The 27695-nt window shown below is 52.5% G+C and overlaps 12 protein-coding genes across 12 annotated transcripts; 4 read left to right on the plus strand and 8 right to left on the minus strand.

Annotated features, from left to right (window-relative positions):
* Window positions 1-15: 15 nt before the first annotated feature.
* Window positions 16-3477, minus strand: HMPREF1120_00856 (uncharacterized protein). Its single transcript, XM_009154860.1, has 2 exons — window positions 542-3477; window positions 16-489 (listed from the first exon to the last, which is right to left on the minus strand). Exons 1-2 carry the CDS (start codon window positions 2330-2332, stop codon window positions 406-408), a joined length of 1875 nt encoding a protein of 624 aa, XP_009153108.1. The 5' UTR covers window positions 2333-3477; the 3' UTR covers window positions 16-405.
* Window positions 3478-3983: 506 nt separating this feature from the next.
* HMPREF1120_00857 (uncharacterized protein) lies at window positions 3984-6016 on the minus strand. The gene is made up of 3 exons (XM_009154861.1): window positions 5256-6016; window positions 4716-5164; window positions 3984-4658 (listed from the first exon to the last, which is right to left on the minus strand). Exons 1-2 carry the CDS (start codon window positions 5385-5387, stop codon window positions 4934-4936), a joined length of 363 nt encoding a protein of 120 aa, XP_009153109.1. The 5' UTR covers window positions 5388-6016; the 3' UTR covers window positions 3984-4658; window positions 4716-4933.
* A 2242-nt stretch (window positions 6017-8258) lies between these two features.
* On the plus strand, window positions 8259-9570 carry HMPREF1120_00858 (guanine nucleotide-binding protein subunit beta; the record flags this gene model as incomplete). Its single annotated transcript, XM_009154862.1, has 5 exons — window positions 8259-8376; window positions 8456-9168; window positions 9222-9311; window positions 9367-9486; window positions 9550-9570. 5 exons carry the CDS (start codon window positions 8259-8261, stop codon window positions 9568-9570), a joined length of 1062 nt encoding a protein of 353 aa, XP_009153110.1.
* Window positions 9571-10389: 819 nt separating this feature from the next.
* HMPREF1120_00859 (Ras-like protein Rab7) lies at window positions 10390-11989 on the minus strand. The gene is made up of 3 exons (XM_009154863.1): window positions 11563-11989; window positions 11425-11478; window positions 10390-11333 (listed from the first exon to the last, which is right to left on the minus strand). Exons 1-3 carry the CDS (start codon window positions 11590-11592, stop codon window positions 10800-10802), a joined length of 618 nt encoding a protein of 205 aa, XP_009153111.1. The 5' UTR covers window positions 11593-11989; the 3' UTR covers window positions 10390-10799.
* A 275-nt stretch (window positions 11990-12264) lies between these two features.
* HMPREF1120_00860 (uncharacterized protein) lies at window positions 12265-12948 on the plus strand (the record flags this gene model as incomplete). The annotated part of the gene is made up of 2 exons (XM_009154864.1): window positions 12265-12349; window positions 12410-12948. 2 exons carry the CDS (start codon window positions 12265-12267, stop codon window positions 12946-12948), a joined length of 624 nt encoding a protein of 207 aa, XP_009153112.1.
* Window positions 12949-13454: 506 nt separating this feature from the next.
* On the minus strand, window positions 13455-15095 carry HMPREF1120_00861 (histone-lysine N-methyltransferase, H3 lysine-79 specific; the record flags this gene model as incomplete). Its single annotated transcript, XM_009154865.1, has 1 exon — window positions 13455-15095. The coding sequence occupies one exon, from the start codon at window positions 15093-15095 to the stop codon at window positions 13455-13457; it is 1641 nt and encodes a 546-aa protein (XP_009153113.1).
* A 543-nt stretch (window positions 15096-15638) lies between these two features.
* HMPREF1120_00862 (tRNA pseudouridine synthase B) lies at window positions 15639-17003 on the minus strand (the record flags this gene model as incomplete). Its single annotated transcript, XM_009154866.1, has 2 exons — window positions 15639-16891; window positions 16964-17003. 2 exons carry the CDS (start codon window positions 17001-17003, stop codon window positions 15639-15641), a joined length of 1293 nt encoding a protein of 430 aa, XP_009153114.1.
* Window positions 17004-17587: 584 nt separating this feature from the next.
* Window positions 17588-19210, plus strand: HMPREF1120_00863 (uncharacterized protein; the record flags this gene model as incomplete). The annotated part of the gene is made up of 2 exons (XM_009154867.1): window positions 17588-17795; window positions 17847-19210. The coding sequence occupies 2 exons, from the start codon at window positions 17588-17590 to the stop codon at window positions 19208-19210; spliced, it is 1572 nt and encodes a 523-aa protein (XP_009153115.1).
* Window positions 18522-20872, minus strand: HMPREF1120_00864 (uncharacterized protein). The gene is made up of 2 exons (XM_009154868.1): window positions 19835-20872; window positions 18522-19683 (listed from the first exon to the last, which is right to left on the minus strand). The coding sequence occupies exons 1-2, from the start codon at window positions 20712-20714 to the stop codon at window positions 19391-19393; spliced, it is 1173 nt and encodes a 390-aa protein (XP_009153116.1). The 5' UTR covers window positions 20715-20872; the 3' UTR covers window positions 18522-19390.
* A 237-nt stretch (window positions 20873-21109) lies between these two features.
* HMPREF1120_00865 (uncharacterized protein) lies at window positions 21110-21744 on the plus strand (the record flags this gene model as incomplete). The annotated part of the gene is made up of 2 exons (XM_009154869.1): window positions 21110-21193; window positions 21328-21744. 2 exons carry the CDS (start codon window positions 21110-21112, stop codon window positions 21742-21744), a joined length of 501 nt encoding a protein of 166 aa, XP_009153117.1.
* Window positions 21745-22061: 317 nt separating this feature from the next.
* Window positions 22062-23230, minus strand: HMPREF1120_00866 (protein disulfide isomerase family A, member 6; the record flags this gene model as incomplete). Its single annotated transcript, XM_009154870.1, has 2 exons — window positions 22062-22648; window positions 22708-23230. 2 exons carry the CDS (start codon window positions 23228-23230, stop codon window positions 22062-22064), a joined length of 1110 nt encoding a protein of 369 aa, XP_009153118.1.
* A 639-nt stretch (window positions 23231-23869) lies between these two features.
* HMPREF1120_00867 (uncharacterized protein) lies at window positions 23870-27527 on the minus strand (the record flags this gene model as incomplete). The annotated part of the gene is made up of 4 exons (XM_009154871.1): window positions 23870-23922; window positions 23973-27122; window positions 27211-27398; window positions 27454-27527. 4 exons carry the CDS (start codon window positions 27525-27527, stop codon window positions 23870-23872), a joined length of 3465 nt encoding a protein of 1154 aa, XP_009153119.1.
* Window positions 27528-27695: the final 168 nt, after the last annotated feature.

The raw sequence follows: 27695 nt of genomic DNA on the forward strand, positions 1-27695 counted from the left end.
CAAGAAGGAAGGGAGTTTATACTGGAGAACATGATGTTCATATTTTGCGCCAATCAAGTCATCATATTACACATAGAGTCGCTAAACAGTTCGTGAAGCGTTAGCAGCTGCATCAGTCAATAGATACATCGCAACGTCAACCGACAACCCCAAGGCCCTTTCCTGCTATGTTCTGTTCACGTCCTGTCATCGGGTGTCGGTAGGTAAATATGTGCCCAGAAGTTTCCACGCGCCTCGACCACAAGCGCCGCCTCGCTGTACAATCACTGGTACCAACTCTTGGGAATCGTCATGGATGGGAACTGATCATAACACCATTCCCGCTGAAAAGCCCCCAGTCGACAAACAAACGCCAATGCTCCTCCCATGATGCGCCAGGGATATGCGATTTTGCTCAAGAACAGCTTATGCATTGGATCGCCTGCTTAAATAAACATTTTCTAGATGACACCAGTGCCTGTGCATGCTCCATGATTCACGTTGGCATTCCTATGAACAGAGTCAGTTTGGTGCGACCTACACCAGGGGTAGCGGCACATACCTTGCTGCAATACTTAGTCCGCCGGCAACGTCTGCATTTCGCAAATTGCCGGGTATACTCCTCCCATTTTCCGCATTGGTAATTGGCGCATTGGCGAATGCCCCCCCTCGCGTCATCTTTTCTGCACAGATTGCGCATCACCACGCATGCCCAGTATTGCATGTCTTTTGAATGGTGTCGGACTGTAAATTTTTCCACCAGGGGAAATATGTTATAGTTGTCTGGTTGTAGAAATTCCTCTTCATCATCTTCGGTGGGTTCTGGAAGAGGTATACCCCTTGTGGGCCCGTAAATACGCTCAACCTCTCGATCGATACGCAGTCTCGGGACAAGATGGGTCTTCTGGAAGTACTGGCGAAGGTAACAGTACTTTGAAATATACGCGAGTAACTGAAGGCCCATCAAGACATCCTCATCCCTGGGCATCAGAGCCGTCGTCGACGCTGTCGCAGTAGCATTCCTCAGAAAAAAATTCGGGTAAGCGTTCAGCGGGATCGCAGGGGATGCGGCGGTGGCAGGTGCAGTGGGGATAGGAGATACACCCATGGCCTCGTGTGCAGTAGGCCCCAGAGGATTGGCCATGCCCGCGACAATCGGTGTTTGTTGAGCGATATCAACATTGTCTATCTCTCGGGCTTGTTGAGGAGGAATGGTGAGGAGCAGCGGTTGGGGTCTATCGGCCTCGTCGCTTGGATCTTGAGGACTGGGTTCGCGGGACTGTCCTCTGCTTCGACCTCCGGTTGCACCTTCGGGGCCAATGATGTCTTCCTCAGCCGCAGTAATATCCCCCAAGACAACATCATCATCAGGTTCGTCTGTGGTGGAGTTTTGGTGCCGGATAGACGGCCTTCTAAGACGACGGCCAGTTGGCGAAAGTATTCCCCGGGAGATCGGTGCAGAAGGCGTGGTTGGTGAATCGGGGCGAGATGTGACACCCGTGTTCAACGATGGTAACATCGACGGGAGTCTGTCCACTTCACGCACAGGTTGGAGCGGGAAGCCATCGGGGGTCTCCGTGGAGGGCACAGCGGTGGCTGGAGGTTGCAGGTTTTCAGACCTGTGGAAGGACCCTCTGCTTTCATGGCCCCTCGTATGATGACGCACGTCGCGTCGGGGAAAGACGGTTCGTTCTGGAGGCGAGGTGAGGACTGTGGAAGAGGGGACTCCTTCTGAAGGACCTGGATCTGTGCCAGTAAAGGACTGGGAAAAGGACTGGGGAAGATCCAGTGAAGGGGGAGGGGCTTGTCGACGGGCCGAACGCTGATCTGTGGCGTTGAGGTGCTCCAAGAAGGAACTTCTCGAGGTGGAATCCTGTGTCAATTCCCGTGAAAGTTTGGACGCTCTGGAACTCCCAGAATGTTTCGAACCATGGCGCTTTTCCTGTTCGGCGTCGGCCTTGGCTTTTTCCATTTCGATCACCAAAATATAGTCGTACAAAATAGTTGCGATGACTGGGACCATATCTGCTTCCACTACCCGCGTCCGAACATTTTCTGAGCCTCGAACCCCAATATTGACAATGCATTGGAATGCGAGGTTCCACTTCCACATATGCATCTCATCTTTACTCCGGCCTTCTTTCAAAATGCAGACCAGCCGCTCGATACCGCCATCGACGGTGAGAATGTCTCGTATACGGGCCGAAGAAGTGGTCAGATAGGCTAAGTGGTTGAGGGAGTTGATGAGTGGGAGGGTCGAAGTACAGTCCAGGGCTCGGCGGTCATAGAGAGTTGTCGTAATATGGACCGAGGCCTTGTTGACATTAGGAATGCTGAAATTGACCTCTCTCATGTTGCCTGTATTGAGAGGCTCCAGATATGATCGTATAAATGTTCAGCCAACCCAGCTTGGTGTCTTCCTTTCACCCTGCACGGGTAGAAACCCTTCCGAGGTGTTAACTCAATGTTTCCGAGACGGATCCGTGACCACTCCAGATCGATATGGTAATAATTCCTTTGTCCAGATTATGCCTTTATGGCTAGACTGTACAGTATCTGGATTGGCAATGGTCCATGAAGTAACAGGCGAGGTGTAGAGCAAAATCCGGAGGACAGGAGTAGCCAAGAGTGGTCCCGGAGGGAAGTAGTGGGTGCAACTTCCTGGATGAACGATCTTTTGATTGATGGTGCGCAGTGGTAGACTTGCTGAGCTCGATACCTCGTTAGATCATTAATCGAAACAAACACAGAGAGCGCTTCGTAAGGAGTGTGGCGGTTCGAATCGAGGACACGAGGGAGCTAGACTGCGGAGATGAGATGGCTGGCGGAGTTGAGATGCGATGAAACGGAGACTCGAAAACCTGCTGGAACTGGCGAGGACTCGACAAACAGCAACAGGGACAGGGACAGAGGCAGCCGGACAAGCAGGAACAGACACCGCTTGATCAAAAACGAGGACAACGGATAGAGATGGAATCTTTGGTGTCTGTCTGAACGACGCGGAGTGAAGATGATGGCAACTTGAGAAGAGAGTGAGGAGGCGCACTGTAGTGGTGGTGGACTTTTTAGTTCGCTAAGCAGGACTGCAGACTGCGGTCTGGTGTTTTGGCTGTCTCGAGATTGGGTGACTCCCTGGCTGAAAGTTCCAGTGACGGCTCGAGGTATTTCGCTGGCAGCAGCAGCACCTGCGCAGGGACACTCTCAAGGCCTCGTAATAATAAAATGCCTCTATTAAATGAGCCGCAATGCGGTCTGTTCCCAAACCATATAATTTCTATGATATAACGTGGTCCCGACTACCACTGTGTTGTATATCGCTTCCTCTGGTTCTTCTCCCGTTGCACTGGTTGTGTCCCAGGAAGTGAATGATGATCGATCGGGGTCCCTACCCAGGGTAATTGTGGCTCTTGTAACCAGTGGTGTCCACTACTGACTGCTGCTTGACTGATCCAGCCCCCTCCAACTGCGGTTCCAAGGCTCAATTCTTCCGGCCAAGCCCTAGAACTCGCAAGAATGGGCCATGGCAATTGGGCGAGGAGTACCCCGAGGGCCCCTCAAGCCCCTAACTTGAATTGCCTGTCTATGGCCCCCCTAGCCTACCAACTAGCCTCCGATGCCCCTGGGACCGCTTGGAGCCAGAGCCCGAAGGTCCAGTTAGTAGGCTGATGAAGCTTCTGGGCCTTTGCCTCTTGCGAATGTTAACGCCGGGTGGTGCTAATAATACTGTAGATACCAGGTACTGTAGAAGTAAAGGGAGCTCAATGCGTGATAACCTGCGATCTCGCCATTGCATGACCTTAATTGCCACAAGATCCTACCAGGTAGGGACCCATCGGATCAATAACACAATTGTTTAATGCTGCTTTGTTGGCAAACGCCCTCATGCCAGTGTGCCACGTTCGGCGATCGGACCGCTATCTTGATCACTTACTACTGTCATCGAGAGACATGGTCCACCAATAGGTTACAAGGTACGTCGCGACCAAGGCAAAAAGCCTCCTAAGCGCCGTGTAAAGTAGGTATGCATTCTATAAATGAGTAGAGCAAAGGACTGGTCCATGGTTTAACAACCAGCACTGCCGTTCACAATTCCTCTGCCAGGTCTGATTGCCAAATCATCATTCAACCATTGGACTAACACCGACCTTTTTCGTCTCTTGACGCCCCTCTCCGAAAGACCTCGCTGGCTTGGGTACCCGCCTACAACTGTAGATACCTACTACTGTACAATGTTGTAAGTTCATACTTTAATAAGCCGGAACTATTTGGACGTTCGACAAAGTTCGAAGGCATTCCAATAACAGATAATATCGCCTCGCAACCAGCGGACATGTGTGATATGGTCTTCGACTAGAGCCTTTGCACCTCAGACGGTGCAATGGTCTTTCATATCCAACTAGAGAGGCGCCGCAGTATTCCTGTCAATAACTTGCGGATGAGCCATTTTGTACATACGATATTCTTGGGTTGTTTGGTTGAATAGACGGGCTTCAAGTTGTTGCCACGGCTTAGGGAAGGATATGACTGGTACTATTAAGGGGTTTATCATCGAGACACCATAGACATCGTTCGTAGATGCCAATATTTTTTGTGTGGCATCTTGACATCGACTACCCCGGGTTCCTGAGAACGCAGCCTTGGTAAAGGCAGGTTGTCTGTACTCCTCAGCAAATGTGTTGCTGTCCGCCTTGATTAGCAAAAGACCTAAACGACAGATTTGACCACAGCTTTCATACCCAAAGGCGCCTTGGCATTCAGTATTGTCCAGATTTGTTTGGTCCGTGAAGCAATCAAGCGGGCTCCCCCTTCAGGGGGAACGCCAGTGTGTGTCAGAGCAGAGATATAACCAAGCAATCCATACCATCGAAGCTGTACACGCCAATCCTACCGGAGGATATTCCCAATAAAACAATTATTATATTACAATGGAGTTCGAATGCCATTGGTGTTGGCCTCACGCGATCAGCCTTCCTCTACTGCCAAAGGCGAGTGCACCCCATCCCGCGATCAAGCACAAGCCGCCTAACGGAGTGACTGGCCCCAGGGCTTTGAACCGTTGAGGGTCGAGGACGAGAAGGTACAAGCTGCCGCTGAACATCGTCATTCCAGCAGTCAGCAACACCGCAGCCGTTTTGTTCTTTGGAGCTATTGCAGAAGCAAGCAGGAGGACACCGCTATGGATCATCTGTAGGAAGGTAATGCTGTTAGCCGGCCCAATATCCTCGACCATTCAACCAAGGAGATAGAGAGATAGCTATGTAGTAGTGTGGCTGTACCTGATAATGAGCGGCAGTCTGCCAGTTTGCCAGTTTAGAAGGATCGGCAATGCGTTTCTTCAAGCCGTGAGCTCCGAATGCCCCTAGCATGACGGAAGAGGCACCGTAGATGCAACCGATTGTCCAAAACATGTTGAATAACAGGGGGAGGCCGCGAATAATGACGAGTTCGCTAAATGGAGGGGCAGGATAGGGATATTGTCAACTCTTCTCTGATCAGCACTGTCGTGTAACAGATTCACAGAGCACGGTATAATATAGCTCTGGCATTTCATAGGAACTTGGTACTTGTTGTATGCCAGTGTGGGTGAGCTGGAAACAGAGACCCTGGTGTTTGTCCTGTTTGTCACAATTGGCTGTAACATTGCCCCCGGTTTTCGGACTCGAACGAACTGGGACGATCAGGGTCAAATACAGGTATCAGTACCTGCAAGTCGTCGCAGGCCATAGGCCTAATTGCTCTGATATGCTTAAAACCCTTGGTCCGTAGTATAGATACGGTCATCCAAGCTAGATTTTCCGAGTCCATCTCATCAGGCACAAGATCCGCAAGGCACCTACTTGGTCACGTGACAGGAGTAGGGACTGCGGTGGAAGCAACTGCCACTGCAGTGATGGCCTCCGAGTCCCATACTGCAGTGCGCTTCAAGTTCTGCCCATATGTTGTCCTGTTGCTCCGAAAGTTACGGTAGACTTGGCGCTCAAGGAGCATAGATCGCTAGTACCCAGGTACCTACTGTGCCGAGCAGAGCTGGTGTCCCAAGGGTTAAGGTTCAAGTTGTTCTTTTGTCTCAGGTCGGACGAAGCAGGACTGGCACACGTCGTTCATAGTCCTCCAATCGGCCCAGAACACTACTGCCAGTCAAAGCTTCTGTCTAGATAGTTTGGGACGAGCTATGATTCGTCAGCATTGTGAAAGTGGGATCTGACAGCGCGAAGCACTCCGGCCGTCAAATTTTGTGGTGGGCTCCTCGAGCTGGACAACCCATGATTTTACCCTGCGAATCCACCAAAACTTAGGCACGACACTGGGGCTTTTCTCAATGAGAGCATGAGCGCAATTCGATGACCGCGAAGCGAAGAGATAGATGATAATGACAACGTGCTTCCACGTGAATCTACATTGGCCTAAGGCCGGTAGCCTTGTCCAAATAGACCAAGCATCCAGCTAGCACAGGGCGACGTAAAATTGCGAGCTTTCGTCAACGAAGACCGAGGAGCGTCGGCGTTTTCTGAGCCATCAAATGACTGTCAGAAGCCCCTCCACCTCCAGGTGCAACTTCGGGAGAGTGGGATGGAAGTGGATCATCACAGTCTGATCATTTATTATTGTGTCCCGCATAAACTTTCGCTCCAGGCAGATCATATCATCGCTGAGTAGTTGCGGAGTTGAATTGTTTTCTATATGACAAGGGGCTCGAAAAGCAAGTCAACAGCTCACCCAGAACTTGGAGAGTCTCTCGTAGTAACGCCCCTTTTTACCATGATAGTAGTCGCCTTTTGTCGTTCTGTCCCGAGGGACGGTGGTCGAGCCAAATGGGGGCGTAACACTCGCTTCTCGCTAGCTATGACTAGAGGCGATTGAGCGGAGGCCTCCTGTTGTCTACTATCATCTGTTTAGGAATCAACCCTGGGCTGCCAATTCAAAATCCTGACAAGCCTCTATTTGCTGGACCCATTACTATGTATTGTGCCCGCAGCTGGAAAGCCCCCGACATTTCACCCCTTGTGCCGCTCCATTTAACACATTCGGCTTCAGTTTTGGGAGACTGTCTGACTGGTCAACTCGGATGGCCGTTGGCGCGCAACTTCATCATCTCCGCCCATGATTTGGCATTTTTGGTACCACATCTTGGGATCGTAAGCCCTGCTCATGTAAGGACGGTCATGCTCGGTAATAGAGTAGTACAGGTGCAAACACCGATGGCTAGAGCTGCTGCGACCTGCCTTTCGCAGCTGGCTGTTTGCCGCCTGTTGTGACAGGACCGATGTGGGAGTGACCGCCTGAACAGATGCAGGAACTGTAGTTCTCGTCCAGGATCGCATGTAACTGAGGTTCTGGGTAAACGACTTGATATTGTATCATTCTTCCTGTCCCCACATACACCGAAGCCCTCAACAGGAAAACCTACCCAAGGTGTACAACGGTACAACCGTTAGGAGCCTGGAAAAGTGACCTGATCTGACCTGACCAAAGTTACCACGGTGCAGTGCCCACTGGTGAATGTGGACACTGTGGCGCTGGCCGTGGCAGAGGTTGGCTCGCCATCATTCATTAACCACTGGCGGCCTGCCAGTGTTAGCTGGGAATAAAACGAAGCCTAAAACCCACCGGGGCGATCTGCTTGCTGCTTCCGCGCCCAAGCAGCCCCGCCAGGCCTACGAACCCCAGCACTGGAGCTACCTAAAGTCTAAAGGCTACAGCCTAGCATAGCGCTACAGCTAACCAGAGTTAAGCCAGCATCACCTACACGATCCACCCCAGGCAAAGGTCCAACCAGCAGCCCGCAGCACCACCGCCTCTGGCTCTGGCCCGGGCTCCCTGCACTTGACTGGCACTGGACTGGCACTGCTTTCTGCGCACTGGCAGCAGAGCCGACCTGCCACTGCGTCGTCGTGCCCTCTACAGTCGAGTGTCTACGCTTCTCAGGTGCCTTTCTTGATCCAACTTCACCCATATCCATCATCTTCATCTCTCAACAAGTCCAGAACCCTGCCCTCTCGGCAGTGTTCATATCAACGGCATCACTTGTGCCCTTTTCCTACCTTCTTTTGTGGCGCTCCGAACACTGCCATTGCGGCTTTGTGGAACCGGGCAAGTTGGCCCATCCCTGACAACCGCTTCGTCTAAGCTCCTGCGCCTTTCTAAGGCCCGACGTCGTCGCAACATCAACAACTTCAGTGGCTTCTTGCGCAGTTTTAAATCCGGTCTATCGGCAAGGCCCATCGCACAAGCAGACACTCCCTTAGTCAGTCCGGGCAGCGAAGGCTGCAGTTGCCAAGATGTCGAACGACATGACGGGCGAGCAGATGCAGGCCAAAATCACGGCCGCGAGGAGGGAAGCAGAAGCTCTAAAAGACAGAATCAAACGCAAGAAGGATGAACTGGCCGATACAAGCTGTGAGTTCCCTTTTCATCGTCAATGGACAATTCTTGTGCTCATTCCAATGGACATGGCTAACCACCGACCCCCTTCTAGTACGTCAAGTTGCTCTTCAACACACCGAACCACTGCCTCGGATAGGAATGAAACCCAGGAGGAATCTGAAAGGCCATCTCGCGAAGATTTATGCCATGCATTGGTCAACGGATCGGCGGCACCTGGTCTCTGCCTCACAAGACGGAAAGCTGATTATCTGGGATGCGTACACCACGAACAAGGTCCACGCTATTCCCCTTCGATCATCATGGGTTATGACTTGCGCCTACGCCCCGAGCGGCAACTACGTTGCCTGCGGCGGTCTTGACAACATCTGCTCAATCTACAATCTTTCCACGAGGGAAGGCCCTACGCGTGTTGCCCGTGAATTATCGGGGCACTCTGGATATTTGTCCTGCTGCCGTTTCGTCAACGACCGAAAAATCATCACCTCGTCCGGAGACATGACCTGTATGTTATGGGATATTGAGACCGGCTCCAAAGTTACCGAATTTGCAGACCATCTCGGCGATGTCATGAGTATCAGCATCAACCCGACAAATGCGAACGTGTTCGTATCTGGTGCCTGTGATGCTTTTGCAAAGCTGTGGGATGTGCGTACCGGAAAGGCGGTGCAAACGTTTGCTGGACACGAGTCCGATATCAATGCCATCCAGTTTTTCCCAGACGGCAATGCTTTTGGGACAGGCTCCGATGATGCCTCCTGCAGACTGTTCGATATCAGAGCAGACCGAGAACTGATGGCCTACCAGGTACGTGATCCGGTCCTGCGGCACTTGGTATTGTCACTAACCATGATTCATAGAATGAACAAGTCCTCTGCGGCATCACTTCCGTTGCCTTTTCAGTCTCTGGCAGACTCCTTTTCGCGGGCTACGATGATTTTGAGTGCAAGGTTCGTGCCTACTGTCTATTCGCCATCCCAGTTACATGACTGACACTCCATCTAGGTGTGGGACACCCTGCGTGGTGATAAGGTGGGCTCTCTAAGTGGCCACGAGAACCGAGTCAGTTGTCTTGGTGTCAGCAATGATGGTATCAGCTTATGTACTGGATCATGGGACTCATTGGTAAGCCATAAACGTCTTTTTCCAAGCATTATACTCCTAAGGCAACTTGCTTACACGATGCAGCTCAAAATCTGGGCGTGGTAAAACTTGGACGCTTGAAGGCAGGGATGTATACTGCTTCAGTGGTGACAGACTGCTACATAACCCCTCGAAGTCGGCGTGAAAAAGAGGTTCCCCCTTTATCGCAGCTACTTTTCAGCGTTCAAGGGTCTTGAGACCCCGTGAGCGCTGCGTTTCCCAACCACCCACATCTCCAAAGCGTGTCCTGGAAAATCCTTCCCGAACGGGTCCGCTGGAACGAATAAAGCTATTATGGGGTCGGTCGGTTTTGTTTCTTACTTGTTGTCGGCGAGGTGTTCGCTTGTGCCATGCTGCAGGGCGTGCCGGCAAAAGCCTCTATTTTATCCTCGACGACTATGATGACCAGGCCTGGTGCGATGGAGTTGAAGTTTAACGGCCTGATTGCGACATGCAGTGTTTTCAGGTTTTCAACGGGCCTACTCGTCCCTTGGCCAATTTTGAGTACCAAATCCCCGGGAAAAGAAACTGTCTATTTGCTTCCTTTCAATAGCGTGCGAACAGCGGCGCGAAGTTTAGAAAAATAAGGAGAATTCACATCAGGACCTTACTGCTTTATAGATCTCAGAGCCCTGAAAACTGCAACCATTGCAGCGCGGTATAGTAGATGAGTGTCGTATCTTTAGTACAGCACGGGAGTTTGACAAACAAGAAAGCCAAACGCCGCTCCCGGACGACTTTCTGCCGGCTTTCGACTGTCTACTAAGGAGGAGTGTACTCGTACGCTCACGCTCACGCTGACGACCTTTGATGTTGTCGCCATAGGGCCTACTACGACATCTATCTGCGGGCCTTCGTGAGGTGGGTTTCATTTGACAGAGCGAACGGGGAAAACCAACAACGCAATGCTTATATATGTCGAAGACAGACTATGGATTTACCTGGACCTGTTATGAGTACAGTTTGCTCAGCCGTTGCCGTGGCCTCTGCCTTTCCGTCGCTTACGCCCTGATTCCCGAGCCCAAGAGCGAAACGCCAGATTAAAACATGGGAGTACAAGATATCCCCAGAGTACCTAATGACCTACAGTGCGCTACTGTGCATCCGACCGCTGAATGGGCCCGACCTGAACATGCCATGTATAGCAAGCATAGCAAGTAGAAACGGAACACCGCCACTCTTAGCCTCTCCCAGTCACACTCAATAGCAGGGGTGAGGAGGAGCATCTTCCCAGAGATCCCCACGGTGAGGGCAAATGTCCTTCCTTGGGCAACCAATTTTCGACAATGAAGACTTCAACAAGCACACCCATCTCTCTCCTGGTCAAGATTGATATTGATGGGGTCCGAGAAGTCGCCACCATATTCCTCGCTCTCTTCCTGGGCCAAGGCGTTCCGAGCAATGACCTCAAAGGCCTGTTCGACATTGATGCTCTCCTTGGCACTGGTCTCAAAGTAAGGCATCTGGCCGCGCTGCTGGCAATAGGCCAGCGCCCTCTTCTGCGATATCATTCGCCGCTCTTCACCCAGGTCGATCTTGTTTCCAATGACGACAAACGGGAAACTTTCGGGGTCGCGCGGGCTAGCTTGGATGAGGAACTCGTCGCGCCACGAGTCGAGCGTCTCAAACGACTTGGCCGAATTGACGTCGTAGACTAGCACGCAGCAGTCGGCGCCGCGGTAGAAGGCCACCCCGAGCGACTGGAACCGCTCCTGGCCTGCCGTGTCCCACAGTTGAAGGGTAACGATTCTGTCGTCGACCGTGACTTCTTTGGTCAGGAAATCCGCGCCGATCGTGGCTTTGTACGAGGTCGAGAATTTCTTGTTCACCTGGTAGACACGGATGACGATTTCCCCCGGGTCAGTCTCATGGCATACACACTCGCAAATTGCGAGATCGAGATGGAGGACTAAGACTCACATATTGATTCATTAAACTCGTCTTGCCCACGCCGCTGTCTCCAAGGATGATAACCTGTTCAGCGTTCCGGTATTAGAACGTTGCCGCGCACTTTGGTGGAGGATTTAAACTAGGCCTTGCGAGCGGATGCTATCCTACCTTCAATAACACCTTCTTCCTGGACGACATGGCTGTTTGTTTATCTGATGGTCTAAACCAGGGTACCTCCTCTTCGGGGGCGTTGATATCTTCCCCCGTGTATTTTTCTTGCAAATCAACCGACCGCTCCCTTCTCGACGCTTGACTCGGATAAGGCCCGCCGGTCGCTCTTGGGTTGTGCTGATCACGCGTTTCGTACAGATGATTCTAGTAGATGAGATGGGTTGTGCGCCCGTTGTTCGGGTTGAATGATGCTTCTATTGTGAAGAGGGAGAGTCCTCTGGTGGCCGTCGTGGAAATGAGGAAGATTGTGAGATGGGATCTTGGGATTCCTACGGGATGGACTGGATCATGCGGTTTCTCTGATCGTCATGTATGCCGTCGTAGGACTAGCAGCAGCTGGGGGCAGGTTAGCGGTAAATAGCCGCTGGGCAGGGGAGCCGTAACGCCAGTCAGCTGCCAGTCCTGATAGCGTCACTAGTAGTGCTAGCAGATGCCATCCACTAGTGTGGTGGTAAGGACGGCAAGTCAGCCGAAGCGCCTTCTATCATGCCTGTCCTTCAACCGCGAGCACCTGTATGATTGTACATTAATTGTAGTACTATGGCTATGCTATAGACTGCTTGTTTCTTTTGGGCTATCTGTTAGTTGAGCCCTCGGAATATCATTGTCATCATGAAATACCGTCAATGACATAAGACCATGGCAAGCTGGACGGAACAGTATCTGGCCGCCTTGCGAGCAAGGGATCAAGTGGAAAAGGCAAACCTCGATCTCTACGACTACTGTAAGCGCACTTAGGCGATCCCACGTAGTCCTTTCAGTCCTGATATGTTCTTTGTCCCAGGCACAAAACTCGCGGATGCAAAGGCCGACTTGCAGAAGAAGGCCACCGTACAGGCCCAGGCGGATGATGAAGAGCCGCCGACATCCCCCCAGCCGTCCATTATGGGCATGGGCATAGGCTTGAGGAGAGTCGCATCGCCTGCTTTACGTCCCGACTCGCCCACTATTGCACAGATCCGGCAAGATCTGGCCAAAGCCCAACAGGAGCGAGCCGAACTCCAGTCTCGACTCGACTCAATGTCACGTGAATTGGACGGGCTGAAGGCAAAGACACGGTCCGATAGTAGGAGCATAGCTCAGCTGAACAGCAATCTGGCGCAATTGACCATCAAACTGCGAGACCGCGACGAGGAACTCCGAGGTAGAGCCAAGTTGATTGAGAATGTTCAGGACGAAAATGTCACCTTGAACCTGCAACTCAACATGGCCGAGGAACGCTCCGAGAAGTTGAAGAAGGAGAACAAGGAGTTGATAGACAGGTGGATGGCCCGGATGGGCAAAGAAGCTGATCATATGAACGAGGCGCACAGGTTCGGCTGATGCCGCTGTTCCTTGGGCGAAACTCTTCAGCCCCAAAAATGCTTCATGGCAAAACCCAGCCTTCATGGACCTTCTAGCTGAGAGACAGGCCTTGCCTCCTTCGGCTGGAGCTAGGTGCCCGAGCGAGACCCTCGAAGGAGCGGCCGAGTACATGGCCTAGTCACCATGATGATTTTGCGCCACCTCTGGCCGAATCTCCGGGAAACTCAACCTTCAAAGTGAGCTTGGACGGTCTGGAACTTTATCGAGGTCTGCTACATCATTTGCTGGCCGAGACAGATTCAAGCAGGCTATGCAATGGCGGCATTATGCCAATTCGATTGCAACGACAGGAGAATCATCTATCATAAAAATCCCAGTGCTCCCTGCAATGCTCGCTTTCAACCCGGCGCTATGCGGTATCAATCAATCATCAACGTCAGCCGGCCAGCGGCCTAGCCGTCATGCCTGTGGTTCGCGAGACCTTGCAAACATGCGTCAAGGACGAAGATGGATGTTAAGAACGGCTATTTGGAGCCCTCCATGCTCTTAACAAAGGCCTCCAACTCCTTCGAGTCCTTACGTTGGTGATACCATTTGCCGGGATCGTCCGTCCAGCTGACCATCCCGCTCCAGCGATCCTCTTCGCTTACCGACAGCACATTGACGGGATCATTGACATTGGAGTCCTTGATCTTGTGGGTAGGGCTGCGAAATGGCTTGAGGCTAATAATGTGTGCTCCTTCTTTGACATCCAGAAAAACATATTTCAGCTTGTCGTTGAGTTCCGCCGTGAAGGCCTGATTGTTGACCAGAATAACATCAGCACGCTTGAGAACCTCTCGGACCTGTTCGTTCATAAGGAAGTCGCCGTGGATAAGGTGAATCTCGCCGGGTTTAATGCCCCAGAGATGACACCGGGCAGGGAACTCCTTAGCCTGAAGTTGGGCCAGGGTATTGGGGTTATCCATAACTTCACAACCCCAAGACTCACACCCAGTTTCTAGCGCGGCTTGGAGCACACAGTTGCCCACACCGGACCCCAGGTCGATGAAAACCTGGTCGGATTTGAGACCTGTCTCTTTGAAGATGCGACTCAAGAACTTGGGCAAGAGTTCACCATAGACATTGTCGGAAAAGCCCTCGTAGTGTCGGACCAGATTGACCTGAGGGGACACAGTGCGAGCGTAGACCTGATTCTTAATTATATGTTCGACGAGCTTCAAATCCACACGGTTCATTTGATCCAACATTTTGGCGATGGTGCCGTCCTTGCGCTTTTCCACCAATAAAGCGTTGTATTTCTCAACCACGTCGATGTACTTTGACTGGGCGCCCACCCGACCCTTCAAGCCTAACATGGCCTGTCGGTGTAGCAGCTGGACGAAGCCAGCACCATCCTCTTCACTGGTGACCTTGCTGGCCGAGTCGCTGTCGAGATAGTACTCGGCCACGATCTTCATGTTGGCCTCTATCTCGTCGAGGGGCTTGAAGTCCGATGGGTCAGTCGGCTTGACCAGCTGATATTTCTCGCGTTGCACAGCACTCGGGTACTGAAGTTCGATGGTCGGACACTCGTCTTCGTCTCCCTCCAGAGCGGTGAAAAACGGCTGGTACTTGTCTCTGCCCTGTTCTATGATTGTGCTGTTTGCAATGTCCACGGCATGCACCATGGGGAAGACGCCATCGTCATCCTCGGAGAAAGCCTTGGGATCGCGCACCTGGCGCTTCTCATCGATACTTTCTTTGCGGCCAACAACCCGCGCCCGCTTTCTAGGCTTGTCTTCATCGTGCTCGCTTTCCTCGTCCGAACTGGTCAGTCTGGGTGTCGAGACGGCAGGCGACGCCCGTTTGGACTGGTTGTTGCGGCGCTGCTGCTTCAGTCGCTCGATCGGTTCTCGACTCGCTTGTCGTGATGATACCGAGGCCGGCGTGGCCGACTTGTGAGGCGTGCTGCTCGAATGGCGCGAGCTGCCGTTGGAAAGAGATGACTTTTGTGTGGGTTGTTGTGACCGAGACGACAGCGCAGTGGGTTGTGGCCTTGTCGGAGGCTTAGGTTTCGGCGTCGCACTGACGGTGACGATCTTGGTGGTGATCTTAGGAGTCGCCTTCTTCGCCTTCAGCGCCGCAAACGACATGGGCTTGTTCTGCGGGGATAAAGGCCCCATGTTGACGGTGCGAAGGTGCGGAAAAAAAGCGGCCTCGCTAAGAAGTCAAGTGAGAAGAGACAGAGACTTAAGCACTAGCCGCTGGCATGTAGAACTCGGGAATGGATTGCTGGCAAAAATGCGAAGCGGGTTTTAAGAGTGTTTGAACGAGGGACACTTATAAACGAGATATCTGACTTAGGTAGTACTATATGCGAGCCAAGGGAAGGGATGAAAGATGTGAATCTGCAAGATGCGCAGCCAGGTGACCAGGCTGGCACTGGCGCAGGCGGCCAGTGTGTGGGGGGAGGCAAACGGCCGCCGCCTAAAAGCCATTTTATTTCCGTCTCGCGGCGGTTCGCGTCAAAAAGTCAACTCTAAAGACACCTGCAAGGGACACATCTTGGCCTACGTCAACGCCTGTTTTCCCTGCGCAGGTCCATCAACACAAATCCAGTCTGTTGGGACGGCAGTATTCTGGCGGTACCACGGTTCTATGTGCAGTAATTCCACGAATGTATTACAACGGATTTCAGAATGTGCATACCGTAAAGTCTGCGTCGACTATGATTCAGGAGACGAGCTGTTGCGTCGTCGACCCTGAGAACCGTTACCTTTTCGCTCATTCCAGGACCGCTTGTTTCCTCCACCTCGGCCGCGATACCCCTTCCCACCTCCGAAGGTCTTCTGGCCCCGTGAGGAGTCCCGGTGATCGAAGTCGTTCTGCGTAGTGGTCTCTGGATGCTCTTCAATCCACTGTTCCAGCACCGACGAGACCTTGGGACCCCAAACGTCTTCGCCCGCTTCGAGGTCCTCATATGTGAGCGTGGGAATAAAGCCCACTGGAGGAGGTTGGGAAGTGGAGTAACTTCCCTGCTGACTCCGGACCAGAGAAGCCATTGACCCATAAGAGTCGCAGGCAATCCCGAGATCATACGCAAACGACCTGACGTAGAACCCGCTGCTGACGGTCAAGCGGACACGAGCTGCGGGTGCCTGTGCAGGAACGTCCTCCTGCGTAGCGGTGTGGATGTGCATTGCAGCTTTCTTCTCGTAAGGGATCTCGTTGATTTTGACGTCTTTCGTCTGGTCAACTGTAGTCTCATCCTTCGGCCGTTCCGTGCTAGTGTCTGCAGCTTGAGAACTTTGTGCATCCGGCTCCTGTTTAGAGGACTGAGCTCCAGGCAGTAGTTTTCTGGCAAGGGCCTTTTCCTCCTCGGGAGCCTGCTCTGCCGGCCAACGGAAGTCGTGCTCGCCTGGCAAATAGAAATCCAGAAGGGTGCATTCAGAGACTTCAACCTCGCGAGTTTCCAGCTCTCGAGGAAGCTCTTTCCCAGTTCTTGCATACTCGTATGCCTTCATGCCATTGATTTTGATTGCGCTGAAGAGTGGTGGCATTTGCTTTTGCTTTCCACGGAACTTCTCAATCTTCTCCTCTACCAGTTCTTTTGTGATGTGATCAGTGGGTGCCTCCGCGACAACCTTACCGGTCGTATCATATGTATCCGTGCTTTTACCAAACAAGACAACGGTCTCGTACGTCTTCTTGCAACCTAAAAAGTCCTGGAGAAACTTGGTGCCCCTGCCGATACCCACAATCAGAATACCCGTCGCCATGGGATCAAGGGTACCGCCGTGGCCCATCTTGAAGATCTGATCATTGCCGCGCTTCCGCCGTTTCGGCTGATGCCGCTCTTGCTCTTCCAGGGCATTTTTCGTCCGTTGGAGTAATGGCTCGAAGGTCTTCGACTCGGCGAACTTATGCTGAAGATCTCGAAGGACCTGAGCGGATGACAAATTCGGAGGTTTGTGCACGGCTGCAATGAGAATAGTACGAGTCAGGTCTCATGAAAGGGATATAAATGTCTCAGGAGAGGAATTGGCCTCACCGAAGACGCCCTCGAGGACTTTTCCGGATGGCTGCGCCATCTTGAGCAGATGTCGCGGGTTCATAAACCAGAGCAAATGTTTGCAATCTCTCCGGTGCCGGCCCACGCGATGTCGAGTTGGGTTGCTCCTTGTACCGGAGAAAATAAAATTGGGTTGCCAGCGACGTTCTGCCGAAAAGACGACTCAAGGAACGCATGCTGCGTGACGAATGCTGACTCAGGATAGTCATCGCGTCACGTGCAATGCACTCCAGACTTTTGAACCAATAATGGAACCCAGTAATTAATTAGCGCGTCGTTGCTTACCTTAGCACTGGCACTTCACTGTCAGGCACCTTGCGCGGGCCCAGGCACGCGCAATTGCTGGACTTGCTTTTCAGCCTCCCCCAGCCTTGACTGTGACTCTTTCTCCCAATAATGATTGTTTCTTCATTCAACATCCCCAGTGCAATACATTGCGTATTCACCCTATCCTGCTGGGCGCTTTGTCGAAAGAGCATCCGGACAAGATCAAATTAATGTCCTGTCCGAGATGATTGCGACGCTGTGGATCGCCAACCAACTTACGTGACTCTGAACGACGCTGGAATTACAGCATGAACTGCGAACCCTACGTACCTGGACATGTCCACCTATCCTGAAGAACGCGTTCTCAAGCCTCTCGATCCCGTACCGGAAGATGTTAACGACTGGCCGGACTTTGCTTTGCGCGAAGCCAAGATCTTCCATCAGGGAAAAGGCCGATATGCAGACTTATTGCAGGCTTCGGAGAAGACGCCTTTGTGTGTGCTTGGGGAGTTAATGCCTTTAGATGATGAGCAAGAACACCTTGGTATGTTGCAAATGCTCATATTACTGGGGCTCCACTGACGGCCATACCCAGCATTGATTGACGATCCGCTTTACGTCCGAATCAAGATTGAAAACGTGACGAATTACAGCTTCGGACAGGATGACAGCGGCAAGCCGGTTATCTGGGCCGCAGGAAAGGCAGGATGGTACGAAATTTCACCTTCAGATCGTTACCTCAGCCATTACAACGATACACTGGAGGCCATCGATCTGTTCTACTTTATGGTCGACAAGCACCAGAAGCTGCCTCCGAAACGACAGAGATACGGATTTATGATAGATCCTTTCCTGAGGGATTATCAAAAGCACACAGGGTACAGAATTGATGACGACGACGACGCCATGGAAACGATTCACAAACACCACAGCTTCCTTCTCCGGCAGATGATCGAGGAACGGGAGGGTATCGATTGGTCGCAGACATATCTGTGGAAGCACTTGGCGGAGACATACGCAGATGAAGTGGAAGAATTACGGTTAGCATTGGGCCGAGTCACGCAGAATGGGGCCGACTCAGAAGACTCGACTGAGGAAGAACAAGAAGCATCAGCCACATCGTCAGAATCAGAGGAAGATGCGCAAGGGTCCAGCGACTCTGACAAAGCATCTGAAGTCGCATCGGCTACGGCCTCGATTTCCCGGTCCGAGCCTGGGGCCGAATCTGAACGAGAACCCGAACCACAGCCTATTGATTGGACGAAGACGATATGGGATATGCTCAATGTATTACGAAAATCAGCAAACTTCAATATGCGCCATTGCGGTATCGAAGAAGCAGCAAGTCAGCTACAAAAGCTACCTTCCTTTGAGGGGACACATGAGGATGCGGTAGCGGCTTTTGAGCGGTCCGCTGAAGAGCTACTGAGATTAATGAACGAGGCTAAGCTTCGAAAGAAGTTTAATTGGTCCACTCGGAGGATATATGACGAGCTGGAAGCCACGTTGGCGGAGGAAGTGGCTGGCGAGGTCATGAAAACTCCGGGAAAGCCCAAACAGCAGAGACATCGCATGAAGTCCGTTCTCCGACCAAGCGGCGCCACCAAATCCCACAAGCGCGCAAGAGGGGCAGCAGATTCACTGGATGAAGACGAAGAAATGAGCGACCTCCCAGTAACATCTCCAATGGCTCGACGCCAGGGCCCTCAATCTCCTAGTCGACTGGCAGAAGTTGACGCGGAGTCGGTGGGAAGCCGCGAAGACAGTCCGAGCCGGCAACTCAATGGTTACCTGAATACAGAGGCCGACCCTGACGCATTGCCCGAACTACCGCCTGCACCAGAAACGCAGGAGATGCTCGACCTGGTGACTCAAGAGGCGAAGCGAGTCGGGAGACAACACCAGACATCACACCTGCAGGCATTCCTGGGCCAGTGGGGTGATTTGCTCGGGTCATGACGGTGGATGGACCTGACCACGGGCGGCGTACTGTGGAGGTGGGACCTTTGCTTTCTGTGTCTGTTATTGTGATACCCCCTGCGCTTGATGTAAAATAAGGAGTGAACCCAGTTCATTCCAGGCTTCCGAGCTTGTTCCTTGAACAAAGACGTTTATTTTCTCCAAGAGTCCTCAGCCTCATCATTTAGTAGATGCTCTCCTGCTCTTCCCCGGTCGCTTTGGCTTTGCTTTCCCCTTCATCTTGGCCGCCGAGAAGCCTCTGATATCTGCGCTGCTGACAGCGTCGCCGCTTTTGGAGAACCGCTTCTTGCCTCCAAACCCGTATTTCTGGTCGCGTTTCTGTCTCTTAGCATTCGGCCCCGGGCCACGTTCCCGCCCGGCTCTGTCTTTGGCCGGTCCATTCTCGACGTCGATGCTCTGGAAAAGGTCATTGTCATCTTCGGTCACTTTGCCCGTATCTTGGCCCTTGCGTTCTAGTAGTCAAATAACGTTAGTAAAATCCGGAAAACAGGAATAGTCGATGAATCGTAGAGGATGAGATGCGCTCCGCGAGGAAGACGCGAAGATGACAGACAGAGGGGGGACCGAGGAAAGGTGTAGGGTAACAAAGAACACGCGACATACTTCTCTTCAACTCCTTGATCTTGTCCAAGGTATTCCGCTTCTCCTTTGCCCTCTCCTGCTCCTTGGCGACCTGGACTTGCTTGCCGAACTTCTTTGCATCTCTCAACTTCCTGGCCTCCTCGGCGGCCTTTTTGGCAGCAGCATCGTCATACATCTTCTTCTTGACCTTGCCCATGTGTTCATCACTCTTGACCATTTCGGCAAAGTAATCATTGGGCCGGGAGAAGGGGACACCTTCCTTCTTCAACAGCGCCCTTCCGGCGACGGCGCCTTCACGCGCGATGCGGTAGAACTCGAGCTCCCTTGTCAGATCGTCATTGGGATCTGGAATGGCCTCCTCGGCCGGCGGGAGCGTCGAGACGACCAACGAGTTGTGGTAATGGAAGGGTGTCTTGGACGACTTGACCACGGCGACCCGATTGCGCGAGGCCACCAGCGCAGGACCGTTATTGATGGTTAGTCTTTGATGTGGGATCGTGTCTTCCAGGTCTTCGTCTTCGAGATCCGACAGCGGAACGTCCGACTCGTTCTCGGCTTCAGAGGCAGATGCGTCTGCGGGTTGAGCTGGTTGTGGAATTATGCCATCTTTATTGTCCTTCTCGTCGTCCTCGTCTTCAGAGTCACTGCCTCCGGAGAAACTCTCGAATTCGTCTCCCTCTCCCCCCTCACTCTGGGGCTGTTGGTCTGCACCAGCAGAAGTTGTGTTTTTCTTTTCATCGTTTTCATCAGTTGCATCCTCTCCCTTTTCTAACTTTTCCTTTTCGGCCTTTTGTCGTTTCCGCTTCTCGGCCGCTTTGATCTTGGCCGCTCTCTTCTCGGCCTCGTAGTCTCGACCTTTGTACGCATCAAGCGCTGCGAGTAATTTGCTTTTCTTCGCCATGACTGCAAAAGAAGACAATGGGCGAGCAAGCAGTAAACGGAGGGGTTTTCTTGATTGAAGTAGAAAGAAATTCCCTCCACTAGAAAACGTCGGAAACTGTACTGTACTGTACCGTGCCCTACAAAGTGGAAGAATTGGGGAAGTTTTGCTGCAAAAAATTTAGGCGCGTGCAGTCCACCTGGTACGGGGCTGCCGGCGCTTATCGCGGCTGATAAGTACCGACTTGTGCGAATCGCGCCTTGCAGTGCCAGTGGTGGAGAGAGTCGGAGCCCTTAACTCCACAGTCGGCGCATCTGGTTGTATGTGTACACATATACACACCTGCGTCGGCTACTGGATCGAGTCCGCGGCTTCTTTACAGTGCCTATGTGCCTAGTAGTGGCAATGGAAACCGCATGATTCTCGGTAGCGGCGTCCGAGCACGAACAACTCGAATCTCCTCGGCACTGTTCGTTGAGCAGACATCCTTTCCCGCTCCGGTGAAGTCGAAGCCTTTTAAGGGAAACGCGAGAGACACAAAAGAGAGATGGTATGTACTTCAGGGTACAAACCCAGACACCGATGACCCATCCCTTCCGAGTATCGAGCTTCGCATTGACGACTCTTTGCGCAGTCACAGTCCGCGCCCGCGGGCCCAGAACAAGACCGATCAACGCCGCCTCTGAATCCAGGAGGCCCGGAGCAGCCTGCCTCCCCTTCCAACCCCGATGTGGCCGGGCCCAACGACGCGGCTACGAAACTCGCCGAAGCAATTGATGATTTCCTGGGTGATTTGGAGAAGAAGTTCAAGGGCATCAGTGATGAAATCTTGACGAAACGTGAGTTTGCATTTCCCGGGCGGCTGCCCGCGAACCACTACTTGGAACAAGAAAAAGAGTTGTTGGCTGACATGGATACCTATGGCATATTGGCAGTCGACGATATGGCGGAGCGATGCGACCGATTAGAGCAAGAAATGCTTCTCAGAGATGCTGGAGCAATGGAGAATATTGGAAAGTCTCATGGTGGGGTGACAACCGAATCGAACTAGAAGGCGCTCAATATGAGACGTTCAGCACGGCTAAACGTATTGGTCGACAACGTTGTTCTAGAAACCTTCATCGGACGACTATGCGAATGTGAAGCCAAAAGGCTACAGGTCCTGAGACGGACCCTATTGGAAAGAAACCTAGAGGGCACGAGCCGTGTCCCGAAGATATCATCTTGAGACGATACATGAATCCCATTAGACATTCGGTAAGTATCAGTGCATCGATTTTATGGAGTGATAGTCGATCTTCCAATGACACCACCAGAACATTTTAAGTTTAATTTCAAATCCCAGGCTTGTACTTTTGCCGAAAACTCTCACAACTCGCTCTTGGAATCTTCTTGAGCCAAAAACCTGGAGAGGACGTTGCTACGTCTCTGAAGGTCGTCCACCTTCTCTGGAGCCAGACCTCCTTTCTTCAGGAGACCAGCCAATCTGGTCTGCTCCTTTCTAGCATAGTCTGGGTTCGAGCTCAATTTACCAAGGGCTCGTAGATAGTAGTCGACCGACTTGTCCTTCAGGTCCTTTGCAGCCTTCTTGATATCCTCAGTTGCCTTCTCCACATCCTTGAGGCCGCCAGAAGTGACATATTTGGCGAGGATGTTATCGATGGCTTCCACAGTACCTGCCTGCGTGTTGAGCCCTCCTCCCGGGAGACGGTAAGTTCCGGCCTTGGAGTTGATGAAGTCGACAAGAGCCTCTTCGGTCCGTGGGCCGGTATATGGTTCAGGCTCAGTGGAGCCCTTGGGGAAGAACTTGATGGTAGGATAGCCAGTAATGCCCTGGGATTGAGCGGTGGCCTTGGAGTTCTCAGCTTCGGCGTCGACCTTGGCAATAATGACATTTGGTTCGGCGGCGAAGTCATCTGCGAGTTTCTCCCAGGTCGGAGCGAGGGATTTGCAGTCTGTCAAGTCAGGGATATTAGCATGCTTTGAAACAATTTCGGGAGGGGAGAATTCTTACGTCCACACCAAGGTGCCGTAAACGCAACCAACACATCCTTGTCTCCGCCAACCTCTTGCTTGAACGTGGTATCGGTCAACATCTCCACGTTGCTTGGAGCCTTCTTTGGGCCTTTGACCTTAACCCCAGTCTTCTCAACGATAAACTTGGTCAAACTCTCAAGATCGCGGCCGCCATTGTAGTCTTCTGGTTCGCTTCCGGGCTTGCCGTCGAACCACTTCAGCGTAGGAAACCCCTGAACGCCGAACCTCTTCCCAAGATCCTTGTGTTTATCGGCGTCGACATTTGCAATGGTGACTTTGTTACCACTGTTAGCGAAGGCTGTGGCTAACTCTTCATAAACGGGTGCAAGGTTCTTGCAGTGTCCACACCATGGGGCAAAGAACTCCACCAAGGCGGGCTTGTTGGACTCGAAGACGACTTTGTCGAAGTTTGAAGGAATCAGATTGATGACATCTGAAGCCGCTGTAACGAGGGGCAGGGTCAGCGCTGCCAGCGAGAGGAATGATCGCAACTGCACCATCGTGGTGCTTTGATGCGGGAAATTCGGCGCGATGAGTTGGGTGAAGTGAACAGTGACCACCAGTATCGCTCGGTCAAGTGCCTATAGGTTGAGTGAGTAGGAGAAGTTGGACAGAGAGTGTGTCCAAGAATGTTTGGCGTTCATGTGGCGCTGTCAGAGGATTTTATACAACTGTACATACGTCGATGGGCGGGTCAAGGGTCTCCGGCAGGTATTCCTACTACTTAGTGACCGCATCCGCAGTCGAAAGGACACATGGGCCAGTTCACGTTTGGCCCCTGAGCTTACCTCAGCCTTGTCCATCTCTGCACAACTGCGCGTTCCTACAAAAGTCACCAACATAAAGCGTGCATGTTTACTCATATCACTGCACAGCTCCACGGTTGGACACTAATAAACCTAGTTTCCAAGGCAGCAGACGTTACAACAAAGATGATTAAGCGAGTCTGAAGCAAGCGAGTCTGAAGCACAAAGGCGGCTCAACAGAACCCAGGGCCTGCAAAAATGCACGATACAGACCAACCAACCGCCCACCACCCCCAGATACGCCTGCGCTAATCGCTCGTCATTCGTAAATCAGAATACACGCAAGTCGCCTGTGTCGTGAGGGTCGTTGCACCTAGGACTGGATCCCCATGACTACCCCCGGTCGCCATATAGCTGATGATATGCACCATGAGCGTCAACAAGCACTATGGTAATGTTAGATCATGGTCCCAAAAGCCAGAAAGCATGCACTTACTCTGCAGAACTTGTTCTCGCGCTACTCGGCCCTCACAAGCGCACTGTATACATTGTCCATCTTTAAGATCAAGAAGGATACTCCACGCCATTTCCTCACGTTCCAGATCTGGTAGCGATGGTCTGTTGAAGTCGCTGAGATGGTATTTGCGACTGACGCTTCTCATGTTTGCATCTGTCGCAGGCGGTGAAAAGATGAGATACCCTTGATCATCGACCCTCATGTAGCGCCGCTTCCACAGAAGGGATTCGGGAAACTGCACGTTGACGTCGCCGATGTTGACCACATGCATCAGGGTCTCTGCAGTCGAATTCTGCCGCGACAATTCTGACTGTTCTTCTATGGTGCGCGGAGGCGGCTGCTCTTTCGCTGATGAATGACCTTTGTTCCGGGGTGATGTGAGATTGGACATTCGCTTCATCAGTCGACTCGTCCGCGAGCCTTTGGGCTTTTCCTCGTAAGAGGAAGCAGCATCGCTAGCCGATCCTGGACCTCGCTTTTTATGTGTGCCTGGAAGGGAGAATTTGCTAGCATTAAAGTCTGAATGACCTAGGTTGGTCTGAGAAGTAGATCGATGGGAAGAGAAAGAGAATCGGCCCTTGTCAGACTTGCTGGGACTCTTGGAAATAGAATGCATAGATGCAAGGGACTCATTGCGAGGCAATTCTTCGTGTTTCTCGTGTTCGACAATTAGAGGGCTGCGGAACAGGTTGAGAGGAGTATGATAGCTCGAGCTCGGCGCCACGGGAGGGCGTCTATGGGAGTTATCGCGAACTATCCTTGCAGTAACTGAGATAGTATCGCCCTTCTGTACGGGTCCGCGGCCATCTTTGGAGGGCCGCCTGAACGCGCCTGTCGCAGCACTGGAGGTATCTGGTTCGTACTGAGGAGCTGAGGCAGGCAATTGCTTCGGAGGGGACGTCTCGGTCGACATGTTAGGTGTTTGCTGGTGCGGCAAAAATGCTGAACGCTTCAAGAAAGCCGTGAAGCCTGCTCTTCCGCCGCTGGCCTCTCGAACTGGTTGAGGAGCGGGGAGCGAATTGACATCTCTCGTCGTGAGCACCTCAAGTGCCTTGATGCGCTTGGAAATGCCGCTTCCCAAGGTGGGCTTTTTGGTTAGGGGCACTAGAGACGATTCCACCTGTGCCGGTGGCCATTGCGGGAGAGCTGTAGACACACTGCGAATGCTGCCAGAGCTCTTGCCATCCGGAGTACTCGACGCACTCCGTCTTGATTGGTAGCTCGGGGCTGAAGGCTTGTTGACCACTTCGCGTGGCTTGTCTGCGCCTCCAATTGACATTATTGGAGTCACGGGCGAACGTGCCACGGATACCGGCTTCGCCTCGTGTACAGTGGCATTGTGAAGCTCCTCAATCAGCGAATCGTCATCCGATACGTCCGAGGAAGAGGTGTCGCCGCTTGGTAGTATCCTCAAAGATTTCTTGGGTGCAAGCTGCCTCGTCTTGAGGGTGGGCTGTGAACTTGGTGCTAACGCAAGCTCATCACGTTCCGACTCTGGTGGACACTGTTTAATGGCAGAGCTTTCAACATGTTCCTCCTTATGCTCAGTGGCATTATTTCCACGCGGTAAGGTTGCTGGATCGTCTTCCTCAGAGAGCTTTTGAGTTCCCACCAAGGCGGCCCCCGTGGGAGGTCGGTCTTGCTCATCCGCCGGACTGGATATCTCCATTTGCCCCATATCTGTAGAATCAACAGGGGCAGGGGCGACAGCTGGATTCGTTTGGTGCTGCGCGGCAGGTAAAGACGCTGTCGGTGTGATAGACGAGCTGGTGGCTGAGGACAATGACCGACGTTTACGTGAGACATCATCTTGTTCCGCAAATGAAGACGCCTTTGTGGAGGGGTCCTCAGAAATGTTCGTTGTGAAAGTGGGCGACGTGGTGCTGGAGGACTGTGTTATCTTTGACTCCTCGTCTATGCTGGAGAGTTGTTCTTGACTAGGCGCAGATGACAGATGACTGTTCGAAGAATCTGTGCTGATGCTAGAGTCCGAGGCGTTGTGTGTATGTGCGTTCAATGGGCTAGGTGGAGCTGGCGATGATGCTCTTTGAGCTAATAGCATGTTTCGTTTCCGCAACTGCAAAGCCTTCATCAGTCTCAATTTCTCTGGAGTGGCTGCTGACGTTTCAGCCGTGGCCGAGGCAGGTCGCGAGAGAGAGGGCTGGCCCTCGCTCGGCTTGTACAGATGTTGGAGTCGTGTGGGCGAAGGGAGATGTGGAGGAGCATTGATCGAATGTCCAGCGGGTGCGAAGCGAGCAGGAACGCTCTTGGTAGAATGTTGGGAGCCTGGCCGTAGCGAGGCGGTCAGGACTGGCTTATTGCTCACACGGACTCTGTTTGGTAGGTTGGCGACTGGCCGCACATCCAAAACGCCATCAGTGGTGCCGGATGTCTTTGGACGATGGGCAGCCTCGATATGTGGTCGAGGGCCGAGCTTCTTCTTCTTCGGTTCGATCGATGTGTACGAGGCCACAACGTTGTTCGACCATTGACTGATGCTGTCGGATTCGGCTGGGGACAAATGATGACTTGAGAGGTCAAGGGAGAGCGGTTCAGCGGGATCTTGCAGGACGTTGCTGGTAACTTCAACCCCGTTGTCCTCAATAGCCTTATCTTGAGTAGCTGTAAGCTGCGTCGTATCGGGAGTGGCAGGGAGAGTCTTATCCAGACATGGAGGCTTTGAAGAAGCCAGCGCTCCTGGCTCAGGACTGTCCTTCTCTGCGGCTTCAGGCGTCTGTCCTTGTAGAGACTTTGAATGCGTACTAGCTGCATCTCCGTCTGCTTCCTCTTTTCGCTTCGCCAAAAGGGCCTTTGCCAGCACAGCACTCGCAGGCAGTTCGTCGAGTTCGCGCCTTCCGTAGCTCGGTGTCAACATTTCCTCCAACGGCGCAGACTCTTTGACCTGATCCTCGGCTGGCAATGTAACCTCCTCTGTATCCTCGCTGATTTCGTCCAGCCTGCGCCGTCGCAACGACGAGTTGGACGACTTGAGCGATGCTCCGGAGGGAGGCAGCATCATGTTTAGGCCTAAAGCAGAGTCGGTAAGCTCGGAGGGTGCAGTGAGGGTGAAGACGGTGTCATGTGGTGAAAAGGATTCGAGGACCGATTGGAATTGGACGGTAAGCCGCACTGTGAAGTTGGTTAGCCACGCACCAACTCGACGAGGTGAGATCCAAGTGGTGTTGGAACCACTGGCACCGCCAGCACCGGTACTGACCTTGCAGCAGACGCGAAGTTCCCTCCGGCACATATTTGAGGATGACTTTCTTGCGCCGATAATGCAACAGGCCATATAACGGTGACTTCTCATCGTACTGTTCTATCACGCTCCTCACTTCTTGAATTCCTCCTGCACCCTGTTGCAACAATTCCACCGTGTCACGATTGATGTATCTCAGCAGGAACCTGGGCCACCGCGTTAACGCCAATTCTCCAGCAACGATCACCTCTGGCAACATACCATCCTCCAGCTTCGGCCAACGCAGCCTGGTGCGCCTCGGCCACCGCAACTCCATCAAGGCCATTCAAGGACATTTCTCAGCCTCATGAGGGGAAGGCTCGAAGCCCACGCGTTGTTCGAGAAGGATTAACATATAACCAAGAGACAGTAACCTCTGGCAATGACCGAGTTCTCGGGGATTTGTGGACAAGCTCAAGCCCTGCAACCTGGAGTCTGCAGATGCGCCTCTGAGGGGCTGCAGC

This window comes from Exophiala dermatitidis, assembly GCF_000230625.1.
Source record: "Exophiala dermatitidis NIH/UT8656 unplaced genomic scaffold supercont1.1, whole genome shotgun sequence".
In the NCBI taxonomy this organism is placed as follows: domain Eukaryota; kingdom Fungi; phylum Ascomycota; class Eurotiomycetes; order Chaetothyriales; family Herpotrichiellaceae; genus Exophiala; species Exophiala dermatitidis.

Bases quoted from the DNA above. Each gene is read 5' to 3' on its own strand.
- HMPREF1120_00856 (XM_009154860.1), bottom strand. From the start codon at position 2,332: ATGAGAGAGGTCAATTTCAGCATTCCTAATGTCAACAAGGCCTCGGTC. The intron at 490-541 runs GTATGTGCCGCT...CTCTGTTCATAG, and splicing joins GGACTAAGTATTGCAGCAAG to GAATGCCAACGTGAATCATG.
- HMPREF1120_00857 (XM_009154861.1), bottom strand. From the start codon at position 5,387: ATGTTTTGGACAATCGGTTGCATCTACGGTGCCTCTTCCGTCATGCTA. The intron at 5,165-5,255 runs GTACAGCCACAC...ACCTTCCTACAG, and splicing joins AGACTGCCGCTCATTATCAG to ATGATCCATAGCGGTGTCCT.
- HMPREF1120_00859 (XM_009154863.1), bottom strand. From the start codon at position 11,592: ATGTCGTCCAGGAAGAAGGTGTTATTGAAG. The intron at 11,479-11,562 runs GTAGGATAGCAT...AACGCTGAACAG, and splicing joins GGAAGAAGGTGTTATTGAAG to GTTATCATCCTTGGAGACAG. The intron at 11,334-11,424 runs GTGAGTCTTAGT...CGTGTCTACCAG, and splicing joins CGAGTTTAATGAATCAATAT to GTGAACAAGAAATTCTCGAC.
- HMPREF1120_00864 (XM_009154868.1), bottom strand. From the start codon at position 20,714: ATGGCGAAGAAAAGCAAATTACTCGCAGCGCTTGATGCGTACAAAGGT. The intron at 19,684-19,834 runs GTATGTCGCGTG...TTTGACTACTAG, and splicing joins GATCAAGGAGTTGAAGAGAA to AACGCAAGGGCCAAGATACG.